The sequence below is a fragment of the Arvicanthis niloticus genome, chromosome 17, assembly GCF_011762505.2.
Source record: "Arvicanthis niloticus isolate mArvNil1 chromosome 17, mArvNil1.pat.X, whole genome shotgun sequence".
In the NCBI taxonomy this organism is placed as follows: domain Eukaryota; kingdom Metazoa; phylum Chordata; class Mammalia; order Rodentia; family Muridae; genus Arvicanthis; species Arvicanthis niloticus.
This window is the reverse complement of record NC_047674.1, coordinates 13,721,693-13,744,042: the sequence shown is the minus strand read 5'-3', so window position 1 is coordinate 13,744,042 and position 22,350 is coordinate 13,721,693. Positions and strand designations below refer to the sequence as shown.

At 43.8% G+C, this 22,350-nt stretch overlaps 1 protein-coding gene across 1 annotated transcript; it reads left to right on the top strand.

Annotated features, from left to right (window-relative positions):
• Positions 1–861: 861 nt before the first annotated feature.
• Positions 862–21,668, top strand: Asb1 (ankyrin repeat and SOCS box containing 1). Its single transcript, XM_034521619.2, has 5 exons — positions 862–1,997; positions 5,557–5,698; positions 8,393–8,695; positions 18,732–19,117; positions 21,294–21,668. The coding sequence occupies exons 1-5, from the start codon at positions 1,949–1,951 to the stop codon at positions 21,419–21,421; spliced, it is 1,008 nt and encodes a 335-aa protein (XP_034377510.1). The 5' UTR covers positions 862–1,948; the 3' UTR covers positions 21,422–21,668.
• Positions 21,669–22,350: the final 682 nt, after the last annotated feature.

The following is a 22,350-nucleotide window of genomic DNA, read 5'->3' as shown; positions in this document are numbered from 1 at the left end:
CCTTTTCCCAGGAGTTTCCTTGAAGTCTCTTGCCAACAGAGGAGCAGGAATTTCAGCACAGTTAACTGCTCAAAGCCTTCCTCCCTCTGTACTTATCCATCTGCAATTTTCCTGGACTCGCACTAGAAACCTTAACAGGAAAAGGACATGCACGAAACTCATGCAACCAGTGGCTCCTGACTTTATCAGATTATAATTCCATCAAGCTATGTCTGAAGCCACCCCATAGTCTCAGACACACACACACACACACACACACACACACACACACACACACAGTTTCTTCACAGTCTTTTGGGATCTAAGTTGAGAGCCATCAATATGGCACATATAGTATCTAGTGCTAAGGATTATGACTCCCTTGAGGAACTATACTTGGGTGTGTCTTTCTTTGTACCTCTCTTCTAAGTCTTGTGGTCAAAGTCTAATGTTAAAATATTTTAAATAAAACCTTAACATCGCTTCCATTAATCAACATTTTTTTCTGAGTCAAAACCATGAGTTTCTTTTGGCCTGAGTTTTGGTCTCAACGAAGTTCTCAGGCTAGGGTGACAGCATAGTTTTATCTCTGTCCCCTTACCAGGGACACTCTCTTTGGTAGCAAACTGGCACCTACTATTCCACTCCGTTTCTACGAGGTTGATTCCTTTAGTGACCGCCTATGAGTGGAATTAAGCAGTATTTGTTCTTTATTGCTGGCTTATTTCACTGAGCACCGAGTCCTCCAGGGTTGGCCATGCTGTAACCTGGGGCACAGGTTTTTTAAAGCTATGTGGATGGTCACTACATCACATTTGGATGCGTGTTTATTCGTTCATGCTCATCTGGGTGGGTTTATACTTGAGGTGTCCCAGGTAGGGTGTGCAGCTGTAGAGCAGAGCCACAAGGCTGGGCCACCTCTGGCTCTCTGCCTTGCCGAGTCATTGGTGTCACCTGCCTGTCATGCCAGTGGTGTTATCAAGACCAAACACCACTAAGTAATCTCCCTTTTCCGCTCAACACCTTCAGAGTCCGTGGCTATGTTCCAGGTTGCCTCATACAGCTCCACAGACCTGTGCAACTGAGCCAATCTGGGCACCTATAGTCGCTAGCTCCCAGCTGGTGTGCCATGACCACACAAAGATGCAGACAAGTCACAGCCACGGTGCTGGAGACTGCGGCCTCGCCTCCGCTTTACAGGACGGCGGGGCGCTTCTGTCTCCTTAAGGCGCAGCCTCCCCGGTCCACTGGGGTCCTCCCCTGCAAGGTACCTTCCCTAAGTTGTGTAGGGGAGAATGAAAGGACCCGACAGCGTCCATGCTTAAGAACTGTTTGAAACGCAGTGCGCACGGTGTGACCGATGTAAAATCGGGAGTGCTTGAGGGGAAAGCCACTCTGTCAACACGCCTTGGCCAAGTTACAGACACTATTGGCTCCATGAAGATATTCTGGGCTGCCTTCATCTAACACAACTTTACAAGTTACCGACTCGGAAGACACTGTTTGAAGTCTGGAGGAAAGGACAGCAGTGCAGCCCCACCTCACTCAACAACCTTCAACGGCGCGGCGCAGGCAGCGGACTCCAGTCCGCTGGACCGTAACGGTCCCGCCCACGTCCCGCCCCCCAGAATCTACCAACCAGGAGTTTCTGAGGCATGCAAATAAGCCTCCGCCCCCAGGGGAAAGGCGTTTCCCCAGAATCAGCTGCTTTCTTGGTACACTAAGTTTTTTCTACCACGTTGATCAGCAATCAAGTCCATTAGCCAGGCCGGAAGCGGAGACCCCAGCACCCTCCGCGCGGAGCAGGAAGTACGAAAGGGAGGTGCATACTCGCCGGAAGCCGAGCCCCGGACACGCCCACCTGCCGGAAGCCCCGGTGGTGTTTCTCCGACTGGGTTGCTCTTTGACAGGATCGGTGCGGAGGCAGACAGGCGGCGGGGTCAGGGCGGAGGCTGAGGACCAAGTAGGCATGGCGGAGGGCGGGAGCCCCGATGGGCGGGCCGGCCCGGGACCCGCAGGTAACGTGTGCGGATAGGGGTGGTGGGGAGCAGGGATGCGTCTTGGGGTCAGTCGGAGCGGCCCTCGGGCGTCCGGGGCCCGGGTCCTCTGTCCTCATCGGCCAGATCGGAGGAGTCGCGCCCGGGGTCAGTAAGTTGGACGTCAGGCTTCGCGCGACCCTAGGCGCCCACCACCGCTCCTGGCCTCTCGTGGACAGCCCTCCCACGGGGTTTCTTTCTGGTGGAGCTAGCCTAGTAACTGCCACCCTGTTAGCCGATCCTCGTCTGCGATGACCCTAGCTGTGCCATGGGGTACGGATCTTCTTCTAGATATGAGCACACTTGTCAGTAAAGGCCCTCAGAGGTCTGCCTTCGTGCGAACAAGTTCCCTTTTCCCATCCCACCAGTCAGCGCATAATCACTAAGTAGTCACTGGACAAACCTCCTCCGCCCCACCCCCACCCACCTTAATGACAGTGCTGTCCTTTGACCTACCTGCAGAGAAAGGGTGACACTTGCCACCTGCCTTAAAGCATCTCCATTTTACAGTGCTGTTTCTAGGAACTAACAATTCCCAGGAGAATTTCCTGGTACGACATCCATCTTAGGGTCTCTCTGAACTTGCCGTGTGTGTGTGTGTGTGTGTGGTAGGTATGTTTCTGTGCCCATCTCTGGTTTTGGTCAAGCACTTACTCTGTTCAATGAGCTCTATTCAGTTTGCAAAAATCTCAGAAAGCCACACTGTTGACTTAGTCTTTTGTCATTCTTCCCTCCATCAATTCAACAAACATTTGTGGATAAAGTCCTATTGGCTTGACTCACGTGGGGCTATCAGGGTGACATGAAAAAGCAAGACAACGCCTCTAACACCTAAAGTTATAGTTGGTGTTGAATTTGATCTCGGGGACAGACAAGATTTTTAGTGGACTGACCTGTCATGCAGGAATGAGAGATGGGAGAAAGGTGGTTGGTTAAAGGACAGCTATGTCTTAGTATACGGAAGAGTACTGTGGAAGAAAAAATGGTTTTGCCCCCAACCCCAGTGTTGTTTTAGTGCCTTTTTGTTGGTGTGTTTCCTCCAGCTTGGGTGGAGGTGCAGGCCTCGAGTGCTATCTTGTGGGTAGCTGGATTAGGTGATCAGAGAAGTCCAAACTTGAAATGGCCTTTGACTCTAGAATTGGGGAGATCTTGAAGGTACATTGGCCTGGGCTGGGAGCATAGAGGAGAGGTGAGCAAAGGGAGGTCCAGAGACTTGCTCAAGTCCTCTGGTGCTGCCCACCTTCCTGACAGTTAACCCAAACATCTGACTCTTTCCCAACTTTGGCTTTGAATTTTTGTACCTGTTGGTAACTGCACTGTAGTTACAGTGATTGAAAGGCACCTGGAAGCGCCTTACAGAGCCATTTCCAGGCTTGATGCCTGCCTGTTGGTCTGGTCTGCTGTGCATCTGGCTATGGGCTTGGAGTGAACCACACAGGTGTTTGTGAACCTTGTGCTGCCTCTAGCCTTGGTCTTAGCCCAGTCAACCGACTTTCAGACCGTGGAGGGCAAGGATACTTAGTCATCACCACCGTGTACCTATGGGAGAGTCTGTAGGGATTCAAAGGATATTGCATTCAGTGTCTAGAAAAAGCCTACGTGTGGAGGGATATGCTTTCGAACTGTGCTTGGTAACATGCTAGGACATCCCCACATAGTGGGAGACTTGAATCTAAGCAGTTAGAATTTGTGCTTTCTTTATATCACCTGTTGGTGCAATTTTTTTTTTTTTTTTTTTTTTTTTTTAATCAAGCTTTCAGTCTCCTGGAGTTAGTTTGCGCTGTGATGTGAGCAAAGATGCAAGTATTCCAAGCAGGCAATTAATTGTACAACACACACAGACTGCGTGTCTCACTCTGATTTTATGCCTGTTTATTACAGTTAAGTTGTTTATATTAAGATTAAGATCTTCTGGAGAATTGATTCTGTTTTTTGTTTTTTCTTTCTAGTCTGGTGAGAGTTTTGTTATCTAGAATGGTAGGGTTTCTTCTACCGGTTATTCTCACTAAAACAACAGCAAAAACTGTTTTCCCTTATGTATATCTACAAATATATTTTGAAATCATTTTGGTATATCTGATATCAAATTTCTGAAGAGATTGGCTACATTGTATTTATGGGGAACCCTGAGAATTTCTCTAATACTGAATCTTATCCTAGTACATAGTATAATCTTTCTAACCACATCTATTTCTTGTTGTATAGGCTTGACTTGTATTTATGCACATATATTTTAGTTTTCTATTTTATTGAAGTATGATTTTCTCTGTGTATGAATGTATACATGGAGCTCAGAGATCAACATCTAGTGTTTTTCTTACTCCACCTTATTTTTGAATCAAGGCTATTACTGTACATGGAGCTGATGTATTTGGCTAAACTAGCTGCCAGCCTGCCCAGGGATCCATATCCCTAAGTGTCTCTGCCTCTCCTAGCCCCAGCAGACTTGTAGGAATGTGGTCTTGGTTTTTATATGAGTGTTGGGGACCTGAGCTTCAGGGCTCATATTTGCATGGCACATACCACCAATTGAGCCATCTCTCCAGGCTCTTGCAGTGTAATTTCTATTCCAAAAAAGGTTTACCTTTGAGGCTCATTCCTTGTTATTTCATTTTCATTAATATAATAAAATTCCTGAGATAGACTAACCATAAAGAAAAGAGATATATTTAGTTCACAGTCTTGAAGGCAGAATATCATGCATGGTGCAGGTTCTGATGTAGGCCTCTCACCTTATCTATGATTCCTCAAGGCCGACTGAAGTAGTGGGAACTGTGACCTCCTGGCTAAATAGGAAGTCAGAGACAAGGTGGGGTTGGTCTCTGCTCTTATAATAACTCTCTGATAAGAACTAGCCAGTATCCCAGGAGAAATTCTTCAGTCTGGCAGGAAGACGTTTTCCCACTAACCCTGTGACTGCCTGGGATGCTGCACTGACTAAAGGCTTTTGCTGTGTCCCCGCACCAGCATGCTGGGACTGCACCTCTAACTCGTGAGCACCTGTGGGGGTTGTAGTACTCTGCTGAATTGTCTCTTAGCAAGACACCCGTGTTACTGTTCTACAGAGAAGCATGGTATGGAACTTATCCACCTTTCAGACAAGCAACCCTTGTTTTAGCCCTTGGCTTTTGACTAACCATTTGTCTTTGCAGTAAAGTAGACTGCCACTCTTCTTTCAAATGCCCCAATTAAAAGATCTTCTTACATACATGGGATAAATTAGAGTAATTTTATGCTGAGTTTTTTTTGCATAATATTTCAAACTTTAGTTTGTACTACTGTGTCATTGTTCCTTTGTTCAACAGACCATCACATTTTTTTCTTTTCTTTTTTTTAGAAAAAAAAAAGTCTTATTGGGCTTGGTGTCAGGAATGTGCTAGTTTAAAAAGGGAAACTTTCCAGCTTTCTCTTATAAATTATTTTCTGGGAATTTGAACGTTTCTGTGTGGCTTGCAGGAGGGAGCCAGTGCAGAAGGCATCCTGTCTGGTTGGCCTTGCCGATGTTTCCGCACGCTGATAGGAGCCCCTCTCTTCAGTGCAGGTCCTAATCTGAAGGAGTGGCTGAGGGAGCAGTTCTGTGACCATCCACTGGAGCACTGTGAAGACACGAGACTCCATGATGCAGCCTATGTAGGGGACCTCCAGACCCTCAGGAACCTACTGCAAGAGGAGAGCTACCGGAGGTGAGCATTCCTGCTTGGGCTGGTAACAGGTGTTGGCCTGTGGGCCTGCAGGAGGCTGAGGCTTGCACTTTGGATTGTAGAGCAGAACTCTGCTGCTGCTGGTCTGCGGTTTGCTTTTAGAGGAGGGACAAAAGGAGGAGTTATAGGTGGCCAGATACAATGGGCAGGGGTTCCTGGAGCCAGGTCAGCCTGGGATTGTTCTGTGTTAGTATCAGTTTCTTCAGTGTTTTTTTTCTGAAGGCAGTGTTGTTAGAGAGGTCCCTCTAAGTCCCCCAAGACTCTTTTTTTTTTTTTTTAAATATTTTTAATTGAACTCAGGACTTCTGGAAGAGCACTCAGTGCTCTTAACTTCTGAGCCATCTCTCCAGCTCCCCCAAGACTCTTAAAAAACAGGTTTATTTACTTATTTATTTCATTTTATTTGAAACAGGGTCTCACTGTGCAGCCTTGGCTGGACCAAAACTCATTATGTATACCAGGCTGACCTCAAAGTCACAGAGATCTTCCTGCCTCTGTCTCCTGAGCTAGGATTACAGATGTGCTCCACTGTGCCTGGCTATTTTATTTATTTTAATTGTGTGTATATGGGGGCTTGGGTGGGTATGAACATGTGAATATAGGCCACAGAGGCCAGAAGAGGTCATCCCTTGGCACTGTGGTTACAGGTGGTTGTGAGCCACCTGATTCGGGTACTTGGATTGAACTCAGGTCCTCTAGGAGGGTAGTACATGCTCTTAACCACTGAGCTGTCTATTGAGACAATTGCTATGACTCTTTATCCGGGGTAGTTCTTTGTCTACAGCCACTTTATTGACATTCATTTGATGTTCTCTTCTTCTTGTCTCAGGTCTGTAGTGATTAGCCATAGGCCCACTGACTTCCCACTGTAGGGATGTGGTAGCGTTTATCTCCTTTGTTTTCCTGTCCATAGCTTCTTGCCTTTTGATTGCCAAGTCCTTCTGGTCACTGAGTTCTGACTCTTCCTGGATAGCAGAGTCTTGTTTGTGTCTCCCTGTGCAGGCTGCTAGGAGAGCATCCAGAATTCTCTCTAGATATTGAATGCAACTGAAACTGGCACTTGTTTCTACTTTGCCTTGAGAAGAAGGGCACAGTGAACTGATGGAAGTGCCTGTGGGTCTCTGCAGGAAGGAGCTCCACTACCCTAGTGTAGACAGTTCCCAAGCAGGATTCAGCAGGAGTGTGCTCCTTCCTTAGCTTTCTAGTGTCTTAGCTGTATTCCATCAGAGCACATGTCGGTATTTAAAAAACAAAACTCAGGGCTGGAGAGGTGACTCCGCCCTTTAACAGTGCGTGTTGCTCTCACAGAGGACTCCTCTCCTAGCACTTGCATGAGACATTCTCTGTGCAGGCACCAAGTGTGTATGTGGTTCAAAAACATACATGCAGGCAAAACATTCATACATGGAAAAAATGAATATATCTAATAAAACCAAACAAAAATTTAAATTTATTTAATGTGCCTCAAGCCCCTCTAAAAGCCTTAAGCATGACAGATACAGCAGTAGAGTGAGTTCAGTTTAGTTCCTGTTGTGCCCCCTCCTTTTCCCTGTCCCTCCTCTCTTCCTTCTCTCCTTGTTTCCTCATCTCTCTTTCTCTCCCCCTCCCCCTTTTCTTAATTCTTCCTCTCTGTTTGGGCCTCATGTATCTTTGAAGCCCAGGCTGCCTCCAACTCCTGAGTTCTAGATTATTGACCCATGCTACCACACTAGTTTCTCCTTCCTTCCTTCCTTCCTTCCTTCCTTCCTTCCTTCCTTCCTTCCTTTTGTTTGTTTTTGAGACAGTGTTTCTTTGTGTAGCCTGGCTGTCCTGGGACTAGCTCCGAAGACCAGGCTGACCTCGAACTTACAGAGATCCATCTACCTCTGCCTCCCTAGTGCTAGAATTAAAGGCATGCACCACCACTGCCTCGCGGCTCCTTTTTTCTTAAACTTGAGGTTTAGGAATCTTCCTTTATATTTTCTACTGCTGATCATTTCTCTGGTGGTTCTGGACTTTATTGGCCCATATCAGCCCATGTGTGACTGGAGGAGGGACATCAGGGAGTGGTTAGTGAGACACTGCCTACTGTGTGTTCTTAGGTTCTGCCTCAGTGTAGAAGCTGAAGTGAAGAACACTGAGAGCTGAGTCTGGACAGTTTCCCATCACTTCTGGCTAAGCCCCTGTAACCTTCCTAGGCTCTCAGGTATTCTGGGTTAGGGTAGGAGGACATAGGCACTAATCATCTTTATTGGGAGAGGATGCCAGCCTTGGACATTTATAGGTAATCTCTGGTAAGAGAACATGCATGACCCTGCCTGCCCTGGCATGTGTCCCCGATGGATCTATATGTGGTTTGTAGAGGCTGTGGACTATGGGTTAGGGATGTAAGAACTAGAAGTCTCAGTGTTAGTGCTGATTATTCTATAGAAGGCTCACGTTTCCTTGTCGATAGGCCCTGAATGCCTGTCCTCTCTGCTCAGCAGGGACAGTTGTGAACATTTCAGGACACAGAACACAAATGGCTGGAAATGTAGCATGTCCAAGATCCCGAGTTTGATCCTCAGCACCATGAGATGAAAAACAGAACACAGTGAAGGCATTTTAAACCTCAGAGTTAGCTACCTGAGTGACTCTGCTAGAGAGAGAGGAGGGAGACTGGGGTGACTCTCACAAGCTCCCTGTGTTTCCATATAGCCGCATCAATGAGAAGTCTGTCTGGTGCTGCGGCTGGCTCCCCTGCACACCACTAAGAATTGCAGCCACTGCAGGCCATGGGAACTGTGTGGACTTCCTCATACGCAAAGGGGCAGAGGTGGACCTGGTGGATGTCAAGGGGCAGACTGCCCTGTATGTGGCTGTAGTGAACGGGCACCTGGAGAGCACTGAGATCCTTTTGGAAGCTGGTGCCGACCCCAACGGCAGCCGGCACCACCGCAGCACTCCTGTCTACCATGCCTCTCGTGTGGGTAGGGACGACATCCTGAAGGCTCTTATCAGGTCAGTACTGCTGGGTTTGTGTCCACTTCCCCTTGTTCTGTACCTGCATTTCCTGTGTGTTTAAGGGATGGCTTCTTAGAGGCCTTGGAAGGCTGCTTTGTGAGTGCTCTTCCTGCTTCAGACCCAGCAATGCCTTATGCTGACGGTTGCTTTTCTTCTGAGTGTAAACTTTGCATGTCATCTGCCTTCATTTATAGCTGAGGCCATATCCTCTAAAGTTCCTTATTCTTTAAATATTTTTTAAAAAATGTGTGCATGTATGTCCATATACTCATGCATATTCCAGAGTATGCCTGGAGAGGTTAGGACAACCTGTGGGAGCTGGTTTTCTCTTCTACTATGTGGGCTCCAGGGATGGAACTCAAACCGTCAGGCTTGGCAGCAGGATCCTTTGTCTCTATGGAAATGTTTTTAGTAGGATCAGTTAATGAAATTCATTTTGGCTCAGAAATCCCTGAGGGCATTCAGTTAATGCATCTTGTCTCCTCTGTGGAGCACAGGGCACTCTGACAAGAAAGCATGTGAGCATGGATTATTTTATTTAAAATTTTTCTGTGTTCTAAGTTCTATGATGATTGACCTTTAGAAAATGACAACTTGCTGGGTGTGGTGAAGAATACTTTTACCAGCTTCGTGGAGGCAGGGGCAGGTAGAGCTCCATGAGCTTGAAGTCAGACTGGCCTGCTAGCAAGTTCTAGGCCAGTCAGGGTACCTAGTAAGTCCATGTCAAAGAAGAAGAAAAAAAGCCAAAAACAAAAGAAGGAAACTGGAAATTATACTGGTAAATTATTTAACAGGTAATATCATCTAAATATGACCCAAACCTGCCCGCCAGCCCACCCACTTGCCTGCCTGCCTGCCTGCTTGCCAGCCTGGCTTATATTTCTTGTAGGCCTCTCATCTTTCATTATTGCAGTTTCCTAGCCCCTAGTAAGGAACCTCCCCTTGTTGTTTGTAAGCTCCCCTGCTCTCTATTGCTTATGTTTTAGGATAGAAGAAGAGCTGATGTTTCTGTGTGTTCAATGTTTATTGATTTGTTGAGCTGTTGGGGTTCCTTGTAGAGATAATAAAAGCAATAGAGAAATTTAGACACTATTCACAATTAAACTCTCCTGGATCCCGTCTAGGATATCTTTATGAGTTTCAGAGGCTGTCTTCCCTACAGCTCAGTTGGTATCAGATTGTCATACTGTTAAAGATTATAAAGAATTTGGAAGACTTGTTTCCAATGAATAATTCCTGTGTGAAATGGACTTTTCCTGTTGTTAGTTAGAAGTGTAGCGAGTGAAGTGGAACAATGGTAGAATGCTCTCACTCAGAGAGATTCAGAAGGAGGGGAGGTGCCAATGAAGGACAATGGCTGTCTTAGTTAGGGTTTTACTGCTGTGAACGGACACCATGACAAAAGCTACTCTTATAAGGACAACATTTAATTGGGGCTGGCTTACAGGTTCAGAGGTTCAGTCTGTCATCATCAAGGTGGGAACATGGCAGTATCCAGGCAGGCATTGTACAGGAGGAGCTGAGAGTTCTACATCTTCATCTGAAGGCTGCCAGCAGAATACTGACTTCCAGGCAGCTAGGATGAGGATCTTAAAGCCCACACCCACAGTGACATACCTACTCCAACAGGGCCACACCTTCTAATAGGGCCACATCTTTAGTGCCACTCCCTGGGCTGAGCATATACAAACCATCACAGTGGCCTCATGTGTCCTCAGGCCTGTGCTGCCCCAAAGAAGCACTTTTGTTTTTAAGTTCCTCTGGACACCTAAAGGGCTAGAGAGGGGTCCTGAAGCAGAACTGCTGGCTGAGACGGTTGCCATCTGTCATCTAGGCAGGGAAATGGCGTTAGTCCATCCTCTCCTGTCCCTGAATATTAGGTCCCCACATGTTGAATGCCCTCATCATTGCTTCCTGTGTGCTGTCACTTCCTGTTTCAAGTTAAATACTCAGGTGATGACACAGTTTGTGAAACTTCAGAACTCCCTGGGGCCAGAGAAGGGTTAAGTACACGGGTAGCAGATCACTGAGTGCTTGAGACATGGGTGTGGAGGTCAGAGGACAACTCACAGAAGTTGGTTCTCTCCTTCCAGTATGTGGGCACCAGGATTGAACTCAGCCTGTCAGTCTCAGTGACAAGGGCCTTAACCCACTGAATCATTTCACCAGTCCCAGATGGCAAATTTGACCTAAGTAATTTCATCTAGTTTCCAAATAGTTTTCTAGTTTATTTGAGATTTATCTTGGTGTGCACTGCGATGAGTAGGCTTAACTTTATTTTTTCCCGTATGGATTTTCAGTTATCTTGGGGGAAAAAAGTATTAAAGAGTTCAAGACCACCCTTCTCCCTTAAGATAATTCCTTACTATATATACTAATCTTCTGCTTGCAGTTGGGTCCGTTGAAAGGCGTTTTGTGAATTTACATGGGGCAGCTGGTCCATTCACAGTTGGTGAAGCATTGTTTTACAGATCTTTATAACAAGCCCTTGGTGTGTTGGGGCTCTCCTCTGCATTGTTGCTTTGTGTTTTGATCTTGTTTGATCTTCCAAATGAACTTTAGAACCTACCATATAGTTCCAGGGGTACGACCCAATTGTAGCGAGCTTCAGTAGTTCAGGAGCGGAGTTTTCATTCATAAAATCAACTTAGGGAAAATTGATGGCTTGTTGAGCCTTTTCTAGTATTTAATGTCTTTCTGCTTTCTTAGTTCATTTGAACTTAGTTGTTACGATTATGCTTATGAGTCATGTTAAAGTAATTTTGCTGCCTTAATGACTATTGCTTTTCTGCTTCATCTTTAAACTGGGCTTTTGTTTGTATCCACATGTCTATACGAAGGCTATCACTTCAGTCTGCTACTTTAGTGAATTATCCTATTGCTTGCTGTTTGTTCATTCCTTGCAGGCCTTTTTTAGGTTTTGTAAGCCTTTCCTTTGAGCATAGAAAGTGGTTCATCTCTTCCTTTCCAATCCTGCTTATCTGACTGCCGTCCTTTGAAATTATGCTCCTTGTGTGTTTAGCATCAGTGCTACAGAAGCCGGCTTGTGGAGGGGTCTGTGTTGTGCTCCCCCTGCAGCAGGGACACCCCTAGTACTTCCTTGTGAAATAAGATGATGACTGTACCTGGAGAAATGTACTTTATAATTTTAAGGATATAGCTGTCACTTTTTTCATAGAAGATTTTAAAGCAGGCATAATTGTTTACAGTGGACTTTCTGGGACCCACCAGTAGTGGCACAGAGGCTGCTATTATAGTTTAAAGTTTAGGCCTCTAGCTTGGACAGTCTCCCAGCTAGATCATCTAACTTAAACCAACTATTTTGCCCATGACCCACCATGTGGTTAGCTCTATACCTTTCGCTGCTCCCTTCTGGTTCATCTGTTTTCCTCCCTGTCTCTCTCTGAATCCGCTCCTCTCGACAGTCTCTCTGCCCTCTACTTCCTGCCCAGCTATTGTCTGTCAGATTTTTATTATAACCAACCAGCAGTGGTACAATCTCTGGTACAATTCTAGATTGCCTCTAGACATAGAGAGCTTTCTGATCTTCAAGTTTCTGAGCAGGTTGCCCGGGATGAGCCATAAAAATGTCAATATCAGTATCATACTAGCATTTTTCTCTCTGGGACGGTACAGAATTAACAATTGAAAATATAGAGACACACCTTCATACAGTATAAACAACTGTTGGCTCTTGCCCTTTTTTTTTATAATTAGTGGTAATCAGAATTTTCCCTTTAGATCCATTAATATAATATGTTAATGGAAATATGTTATTAGAAAATATTGGAATTAATTTTAAATTCTTAGGGTAGTCCCCATTTTTTTCTATACTTCTTTTCAAATATATGTTCAAATTTTCTTTGTAATAATAATTTTTTGATTATTAAAGATTTTTGTTTGTTCTGGGTTGTTTTGTTTTGTTTTTGAGATGGGATTTCTCTATGTAGCCCTGGCTGTCCTGGAATTCACCCTGTAAACTGGGTTGGCCTCGAACTCAAGAATCTATCTGTCTCTACCTCCTAAGTGCTGCAATTAAAGGCATGCACCACCACTCCCAGCACTTGGTGAAAAATTTTAAGTAGAATTGGGTTATTGTATTAGTATTATAGTGAATTTGAAAGTGTTTCTTCGCTTAACTCTGAAACAGTATAGTCTTGGAATTATTTTATTTTCAAAGGTCTGAAAGACTTCCTTTTGGAACTTGCGTGCATGAATGGATTCTGTGTTTTTACTTGTTACCTCCTTTTACCGGAAGTACTGATCCTTTTAACATCATCCTTGGTATCTCTGGGAGATCCGCTTCCTATCCTGCTTGATACCTAACTCAGGTCTTTAAGTTTCTTACATGCAGAAGTATAGCTTCTGTGTGTAGTTTTGGCGCATAGACAGCTTTTTTTTTCCAAAACGCTTTATTTATCAATATTTGTATAAACATATATACGTATACATGTATACATATATAAACAATAATTAAGCAATAAGATGTATTCAAAAAGTATGGGGGTTGGGAAAAGTGGGAGGAAGGAGAGAAAGGGAAAATTATATAAATACAGTGTTCATATATGAAATTCTGAAAAAGGAATACAGTTTTTTAAAATGTTCAACAGATTAACTAACATTTTACAATATGAAAATAAATATGACCTATAATTATGGTAAAGGACATTTTAACTCTCTACAAACTTTAATGTTTAAAATGAGATCAATAAAGATTATTTTACCCAGCATACTATCAAAAACCACAATAACGTTCTATAATTCAAAGTATTTCTGAGAACAAGAAAATAGATTGTCAGGAGCTAAGTCAGCAGAACCAGGGAACACTGTGTGTGTGTGTGTGTGTGTTTTATCAAATCATAATTTTTACTTTTTAACATGGGGGTTATAAACACAAAAATAAAAGATATGGGAAAGGGGATGACACAGGAGCATAGGTGTTCAGGGGGAGTACAGATATCTTTCAGAACAGGGTATCAGCTGGGTGAAGGTTCAGGGGTCAGGTCACTATGACTCTGCCTATGATTCACTTGTCCTTATCTAATTTGGTACTATCTGCCAAAGGCTGCCTATTTATAAGGTCTATGACTACTCAGGCTGGTAGATTTCCACAAAAGCTGCCTGTTTACAATAGTTTATAGCCATCTGTTTCAGTGTTTTTTCCATAGAGACCCAAGACTTTGTGTTAGCAGGCATGTAAGTCAGGCCTATTGCTGATTTTGGGCTTATGGCTGATTTTAGGCCTTCAGTGTATAAGCAGGGCTGCCCCTGACATCTCCTCCCTTCTCCAAGTATAGAAGGGCTATGGTGATTCTAATCTTGCCAAGGCGGGGATAGAGGCCTGACCTCCAGTAATTAAAGGGGACCTTGTAATGGCTCCAGTCCTCCTGTCGTTGTTCAGTGAGGCATAAGGGCCATACCCGTCCCGATGTCTTTTTCCTGGAGAGGGGATACTTTTGACAACCCCTATGCAGTCAGGCTTGTCCCTCAGGGAACCCAGAAACATATTTTTAACTTTTTTTTTTATATTCCCTTGCAGTGCTTAGCCTTAGCAAGAATTCAGATCGCCAGACAGAGGGGGTTCTGGGTGGCCCCTCTCTGCTTGGTCTAGGGGTGGAAGTCCCCTTTTTTAGGTTGGGTGGAGATGGGATTTGGGAACACCCTGGATAGAGTAACAACCTCATCTTGAGTCTCATGGTCCCCCATAGCTAACTTATGACAATGTATCTGTATAGATTATGCTATCAGATTATCTATCTTTTGTTTCACAAAGTTAGTCAGCCTATTTAAGGCCCAGGGACCAAAAGAAATAAGCAAAAATAACCCAATTAATGGTCCCAAGATGGAAGGAAGTAGGGTTGACAATCATGGACAGGTTGAAAACCAATTCTTGTACCAGCTCTCATCTTTATCTTTATCTTTCTCTCTCTGTCTTCTTTCAAGACCTTCTCTGGCCTTTTTTCATGCTCTCTTTAACCATCCCCCTGTCTTGTCTATGTAAAAGCAACATTCTTCTTTAAGGGCTGTACACAGTCTAGAGCTGTACACGTCTTTTCAATTGTAAAAGAATAAATCAGGTCCAATAAAGTCTTCACGATTTTTGACGATCACTTCAGACAACGAAACGAGGGATTTCTTCAGATTAGTAATGGCAATCTCTAGCTATTTGATGTCCTTGTCATTGGCCCATCGAAGGTGTGAGTAGTATAAGTCCAGAAGCCAGCAACAGGATTAGAACTCCTAACAGCAGACATCACCAGTGATTAATTTTTACCTGGAAAGGAAAAAGGAAGAGAATTCTCAGGGAAATTTCTCTTCCCTGGATGTCAATTGTTATTCATCTTATTTATAATTGGGCCTGGTTTTGTCGGGCTATCTATTTAGTTCATTAATCTTTTTGGTGGCCATTTAGCTGTGCCTTCTGTGGTATCAAACATGCATATCAATCCTCGGCCCCATGTAGGAACTGGGTCCTGGCCATTCCATTTAAGAGTAAAAGGGTCCTTCCACATAGTTGTGGCTTAGTTTTTATTGGTCTCAGCGATGCCAGAGGCAATCAGCAGCAGATTTGCCATGAGCTTTAAGTTTTAGAAAATTAAGAGTAAACAAGGCATGCCCTTTCCACCCTCAGAGAGTCATGAAGACACTATTTAAAGAAATATAATTCTTTTTAAATAATTTCTTTTATCAAAGGACTATTATAAAACAGCCAACAATCAATCTGTATCAATCTATATAATATATAAATTAATAGAGCTTCTTCTACTTTTTGTAAAATTACTCCCCTTTTGTCAATTAATTGTTGAGAGAAATTAGGATTTGCATCTCTCTTGAGAATATTAAACAGAGACATAAATTCTTTTGTGAAGAGCTTAAAATAAGATCTTAGCCAATAAGCATCTCCTGGAAACCTTTGAAAATTGTTTGAAATAAGTAAACTATCTTTTTTTTCCCAGACCCATTATCTGGGTTTTTTTTTTTTTTTTTTTTTTTGATATTTTACATATTTACCTTTCACTGTTATCTCCACTTCCTTTCTCCCCCCAAACCCCTTATCCCATACCCTCTCTTCCAATTTTTATGAGGGTGTGCTCCCAGCATTCTCCCAATCCAACTCTCAAATTCCCCAACACTATGGATCCAGTCTTTCGGGGAACATGGCCCTCCACTTCCACTGTTGCCTAACGAGGCCACCCTCAGTTACCTATACAAGTGGAGCCCTGAGTCCCTCCCTTTCTGTTCTCAGGCTGGAGGTTTAGACCCTGGGAGCTCTAGTTGAGTATTTTGCTACTCCTTCTTGAAAAAAAAAAAAAAAAGAAAAGAAAAGAAAAAAAAAAGCACCCACACTCTGGTCTTCCTTCCTCCTCTTGAGTTTTATGTGGTCTATGCATTGTGTCTTAGGTATTGTGAGCTTTTGGGCTAATATCCACTTATCAGTGATTGTATGCCATGTATGTTCTTTTATGATTGGGTTACCTCACTCAGGATGATATTCTCAAGCTCCATCTATTTGCCTAATGATTTCATGAACTCATTGTTTTTAATAGCTGAGTAGTACTCCATTGTGTAAATATACCATATTTTCTGTATCCATTCCTCTATTGAAGGACATCAGGGTTCTTTCCAACTTCTGGCTATTATAAATAAGGCTGCTATATACATAGTGGAGCATGTGTCCCTGTTGTATATTGAAACATCTTTTGGGTATATACCAAGGAGTGGTATAGCTGGGTCCTCAGATAATACTATGTTCAATTTTCTAAGGTACCACCAGATTGATTTCCATAGTGGTTGTACCAGCTAACAATCCCACCAACAATGGAGGAGTGTTCTTCTTTGTCCACATCCTTGCCAGCATCTGCTGTCACCTGTGTTTTCGATCTTAGCCATTCTGACTGGTGTGAGGTAGAATCTCAATGTTGTTTTCATTTGCATTTCTCTGATGACTAGGAATGTTGAACACTTCTTTTGGTGCTTCTCAACCATTCGAGATTCCTCAATTGAGAATTTGTTTATATAGTGAATTACATTGATGGACTTCCGTATATTGAACCAACCCTGCATTCCTGGGATAAAGCCTACTTGATCATGATGGATGATTGTTTTGATGTGTTCTTAGATTCGGTTTTCGAGAATTTTATTGAGTATTTTTGCATCGATATTCATTAGGGAAATTGGTCTGAAGTTCTCTTTCTTTGTTGGGTCTTTGTGTGGTTTAGGTATGAGCATGATTGTGTCTTCATAAAATGAATTGGGCAGTGTTCCTTCTATTTATACTTTGTGGAACAGTTTGAAATGAATTGGTATTAGATCTTCCTTGAAGGTCTGATAGAATTCTGCACTGAAACCATCTGGTCCCAGACTTTTTTTTGGTGACTAGATTTTTAATGACTGCTTCTATTTCTTTCAGGATTATGGGACTGTTTAGATGGTTTATCTGCTCCTAATTTAACATTGGTAACTGATATTTGTCTAGAAAATTGTCCATTTCATCCAGATTTTCCAATTTTGTTGAGTATAGGCTTTTGTAGTAGGATCTGATGATTTTTTGGATTTCCTCAGTTTCTGTTAGTATGTCCCCTGTTTCAGTTCTGAGTTTATTAATTTGAATACTGTCTCTCTGCCCTCTGATTAGTCTGGCTAAGGGTTTATCTATTTTGTTGATTTTCTCAAAGAACCAACTCCTAGTTTTATTGATTCTTTGTATAGTTTCTTTTTTTGTTACTATTTAGTTGATTTCAGTCCTGAGTTTAATTATTTCCTCCTGTCTACTCCTCTTGGGTGTATTTGCTTCATTTTGTTCTAGAGCTTTCAGGTGTGTTGTCAAACTGCTAGTGTATACCCTCCCCAGTTTCTTTTTGTAAGCACTTAGAGCTATGTGTTTTCCTCTTAGCACCACTTTCATTGTGTCCTATAGGTTTTGGTATGATGTGTCTTCATTTTCATTAAATTCTAAAAAGTCTTTAATTTCTTTCCTTATTTCTTCCCTGACCACATTATCATTGAGTAGAGTATTGTTCAATTTCCATGTGAGTGTGGGCTTTCCCTTATCTTCCTGTTTGCGTATCCAGCCTGTCAGTCTATGTCTTTTTATTGGGGAATTGAGTCCATTAATGTTAAGAGATATTAAGGAAAGGAGATTGTTGCTTCCTGTTATTTTTGTTAACAGCGGAGACACTGTTTGTGTGTTTATCTTCTTTTGAGTTTGTTGGAAGAGGCTTACTTTCTTGCTCTTTCTGGGGTATAATTGCCCTCCTTGTATTGGAGCTTTCCTGCTATTATTCTTTGTAGTGCTGGGTTTGTGGAAAGATATTGTGTAAATTTGGTTTTGTCATGGAATATCTTGGTTTCTCCATCTATGGTAATTGAGAGTTTTGCTGGGTATAGTATCCTGGGCTGGCATTTGTGTTCTCTTAGGGTCTGTATGACATCTGTGCAGCATCTTCTAGCTTTTATAGTCTCTGGTGAGAAGTCTGGTGTAATTCTGATAGGTCTACTTTTATATGTTACTTGGCCTTTTTCCCTTACTGCTTTTAAAATTCTTTCTTTGTTTTGTGCATTTTGTGTTTTGATTATTATGTGACGGGAGGTATTTCTTTTCTGGTCTAGTCTTTTAGGCGTTCTGTATGCTTCTTGGATGATTATGGGCATCTCATTCTTTAGGTTAGGGAAGTTTTCTTCTATAATTTTGTTGAAGATATTTATTGGCCCTTTAAGATGGGAATCCTCTCTTTCTTCTATACCCATTATCCTTAAGTTCTGTCTTCTCATTGTGTCTTTATCTAGGCAGGAAGGACAAGAAAGGGACTGTGTGTGTTCATTATAGGCTGTTTCCCCCCAATATTTTTAACCTGTATTCCCCAAATACTGAGCCTTTGGATACAGTAACTACAGATAGAGAGGACTGGCTGTGTTTGTGATCTGTGGAGTCTGCAGAGACTTCCTGTGACTCTGTAATGCCTTTCTCAGGGCAGCTGGATTGTCTTTGTGGTCTGGGTTTGACTTATTGTAACTTATTCTTCTCTTCTCATAGGTATGGGGCAGATGTTGATGTCAACCATCATCTGACTCCTGACACCCGGCCCCCTTTTTCAAGGCGGCTAACCTCCTTGGTGGTCTGTCCTCTGTACATCAGTGCCGCCTACCATAACCTTCAGTGCTTCAGGCTGCTCCTGCAGGCTGGAGCAAATCCTGACTTCAATTGCAACGGCCCTGTCAACACCCAGGAATTCTACAGGGGCTCCCCTGGGTGTGTCATGGATGCTGTCCTGCGCCATGGTTGTGAGGCAGCCTTTGTGAGCCTGCTGGTAGAGTTTGGAGCCAACCTCAACCTGGTGAAGTGGGAATCCCTGGGCCCAGAGGCAAGAGGCAGAAGAAAGATGGACCCTGAGGCCTTGCAGGTCTTTAAAGAGGCCAGAAGTAAGTGGCCTGAGCTCAGCTCTGTGTTGTGGTCTGGGGTTGATTGAGCCAGTGAGATGTAGTACTAATTAAAACAAGGACCAAACTGGCCCAGACAGATGGCTCAGCTGTTAAGAGCTACTCTTTCAGAGGCCTTGGTTCTCAGAGGCTCACAATTGTCTGTAGCTCCAAGTCTAGGAGGCCCTCCTCTGGCTTCTGCAGGCTCTACATGTGTGTGGTACTCAGACATACAGGTATGTAAAACACCTGTACGTATGAAAATAAATAAGTGAATCTTAAATAACAAAACAACACCCCCAGACCCCCCAAACTTTCCAGCTAAGCACTTAATTAAAGCCCTCAGGACCAGAGTTCTCCAGAGTGGTCATTCAGTGAGAGTGTATTTGTTTCTCTGTGTAGGTGTAGGGGTGTGTGCATGTGTACACTGTTCACCTTTATTTTGAGACAGGATCTTTCATGAACCTGAGACTTGCCAAGTAGATTTGGCTGGCTGGCAGAACTCTCAGGATCTGCTGTGTCTCTGCAGTGCTGGGATTGCAGTGTGTGCTATACTCCTGCCTTCTTTGGGAGGCTGAGGCCTTGTGCTTACATGGCAAACACTAGCCCCAGGTGGTTATTTAGCAACTCCTGAATACCAAAAGCTGATACCAAAATCCATAAATGTAGATATGTGCTTCCAAAGTTCTTAGAATTATATTCTCTATATTTTTGCTCTTCTTGGCTAATGGTTTCCTTGTAACATTTTTCCTTTTTTTTTTTTTTTTTTTTTTTTTTTAAGACAGCATCTTTTATATATCTCTGGCTACCATGGACCTTACTCTGTAGACCAGGCTGGCTCTAAACTCAGAGTTCTACCTGCCTCTGCCTCCCAACTACTTGGATTAAAGGCGTGTGCCACCACCTGGCTTCTTTTGTTTATTTATTTTTCTTAATTTGCTTTTTAGGTCACTGTATCAAGTGATAGGTTTCATCATGGCATTTAAACTATTTTTAATATGTTTTATTTAAATATATATGGGGGAAGCCTGCACATGCCATACATGACTGTAGGAGTCAGAGGATAATGTGGAGGAGTCAGTCTTTCTTGTGACTTAACACATGGTCCCCTGGGTTAGGTCAGGTGATCAAGTGTGGGAGCAGAGTGCTCACCCTCTGAGCCGTCGTGTTGGCCCATCATGGTATCTTCACTCATGGGTCCTTATGTTCTAACTTCCTCATCTCTGCCTTCTTTGCCCAGCTTAGCCCCTGCCTTCCTCTTCATGTGAATTTTAATGGACAGAGCTACAAGCTCATTATCTGGAGTCCCTGTCTTCATTGTAAAAAATTCCATTCAAATATCAGAAGGTTGAATTGTGTGATAAAGCCAGTTTTCATTAAAATGAAATATGGAGTTTGCTTGTTTGCCTGGAAGGTTTTTGTCAAGGAATTAATAAGTCAGTGGCAATAGAGTTTGGAGTTTACCTGTGCTTGGATTTACTGTCAGCGTTCTCTCAAATGCAGAATTAACCTGCGTGTCTGTCTCATTTCCTGCCTGATACCTATCTCTCACTTCTCCTGTCTTGTCAGAGGACATAGGAATTGGTGACCTGTCCTTGGTCCCTTATTTCTCACAGAACCCTCGTAGCAGTGTGGTTTGGTTAACTATGCTCAAGCCAGACCACGGGAACATGTTCCTGCTCAGCTTTCCTCCAAGGTGCTTGCTGATGGCCATCTAGGGTGGGAACCAGGCTGACAGAATGAAGCTGCTTATGGTCACATATTTTTTTGTGTCACCTTTTCTTTCTGAAGCAGGGGTTTAGCCGTGTGGTCTAGATTGACAGCAGGACCATCAGCCTATTCTCTGAATTCAAGTACTGTGCACTTGGTGCCCCCAGGCCTCTGTGACTTGCTGAGACAGAGCAAGAGGGAAGGTCATTTGCTCTCATTTGTGGTGTCTTCCATGGGCAGCCTTTTTCCAGGGCACTAAGCATTGCAGAGGGAGGAGTGGCTGTCAGATGAGCAGATAAGATGGTTAAGATGCAGATAGCAAGCCTTCCAGTAGCTTCCAGGGCCTCCTCCACTCAGAGGTGTAGGAAGGTGTTGTGATGTTAGTGCAGTCGTGTCTACTCTAGTCGGCTTGGGCCTTCAGAGCTAGGAGAGAAGTAACCTTTCCCCTTCTCTCTCTCACACTCTCCAGGTATCCCCAGGACCTTGCTGAGTTTGTGCCGTGTGGCTGTAAGAAGAGCTCTTGGCAAATACCGACTGCATCTGGTTCCCTCGCTGCCGCTGCCAGACCCCATAAAGAAGTTTCTGCTTTATGAGTAGCATTCAGATGCTGCGCTGACTGTAGTGAGGAAGCCGATCATCTGCAGTGAAAACTGACATGGACTCTGGACTCTGGTGTGCTGGGAACCATGGCCTGTGCTGACAACTTGGTCCTTGGCTGTCAGTGAGGAAGAAACGGCCATGTTCTCTTGGACTGTGATTCCATCTCAGGTGCTTGGGCCATCGAACGCTCCTTGAGTCATTGTCAACTGAGAGGCGCATACAAACTTAATTTTGTTCCTCTTTAGTCTCTCTGTTTTGGATTCTTCCTGGCACATAGTAACAAAACGGCCTGTGAAATGTGTGCAGTGTGGGCTGAGCCTGGGGACGACCCCAGTGGGGAAGGCTTTTTTCTCCAGAGCTATGCATCTATTTATGTTCCTACTTTGCAACTTACTGTTTTTTAAGGCTTGATACCCAAACAAAAAGAGAAGCTTGTTAAGAAAAGATGTGGGGAGCATGAGTGTGGTTCATGCACTTGCTAGCCTGCTTTCTTGCCTGGAGTTGTCTGTACGTGCTGCCGATGCTTGTCTGTACGTGCTGCCAGGTGCACATCCCTTCTCATGGCTGCAGTCTTCAGTCCAGGATGGCTTCTGGGCTGCTATTTTAATACATTGAGGTCCCAGAACAGTTTCCACAGGGCAGCACCTGCTCGGCCAAGGGTTTTCTGATGTCTCACCCTGGGGATCTTCAGACCTTTAGGAGACCCACCTGGAACTAACCAGTGACTGCCTACATTCAAACCAGGGACCATCCTAATAGCACTCACTGCCAGTCCTCACAAGATAAGATGACACAGGGTGCTCTCTTCAGATCCTCCCATACAGGAAGTGGGAAATGTCTTGCTCACTTGAGTGGTTCCAGGCTACCACAGCTTCTTGGTGTCCACCAGATAGGACATCTGGGTGTTGTGTGACTGTTTCTCCTAC

What these genes read in the sequence shown, in the direction of transcription:
- Asb1 (XM_034521619.2), top strand. Translation starts at nt 1,949, where the DNA reads ATGGCGGAGGGCGGGAGCCCCGATGGGCGGGCCGGCCCGGGACCCGCA. An exon ending in GGCCGGCCCGGGACCCGCAG is followed by an intron (nt 1,998 to 5,556) that starts GTAACGTGTGCG and finishes TCTTCAGTGCAG; the next exon opens with GTCCTAATCTGAAGGAGTGG. An exon ending in CAAGAGGAGAGCTACCGGAG is followed by an intron (nt 5,699 to 8,392) that starts GTGAGCATTCCT and finishes GTTTCCATATAG; the next exon opens with CCGCATCAATGAGAAGTCTG.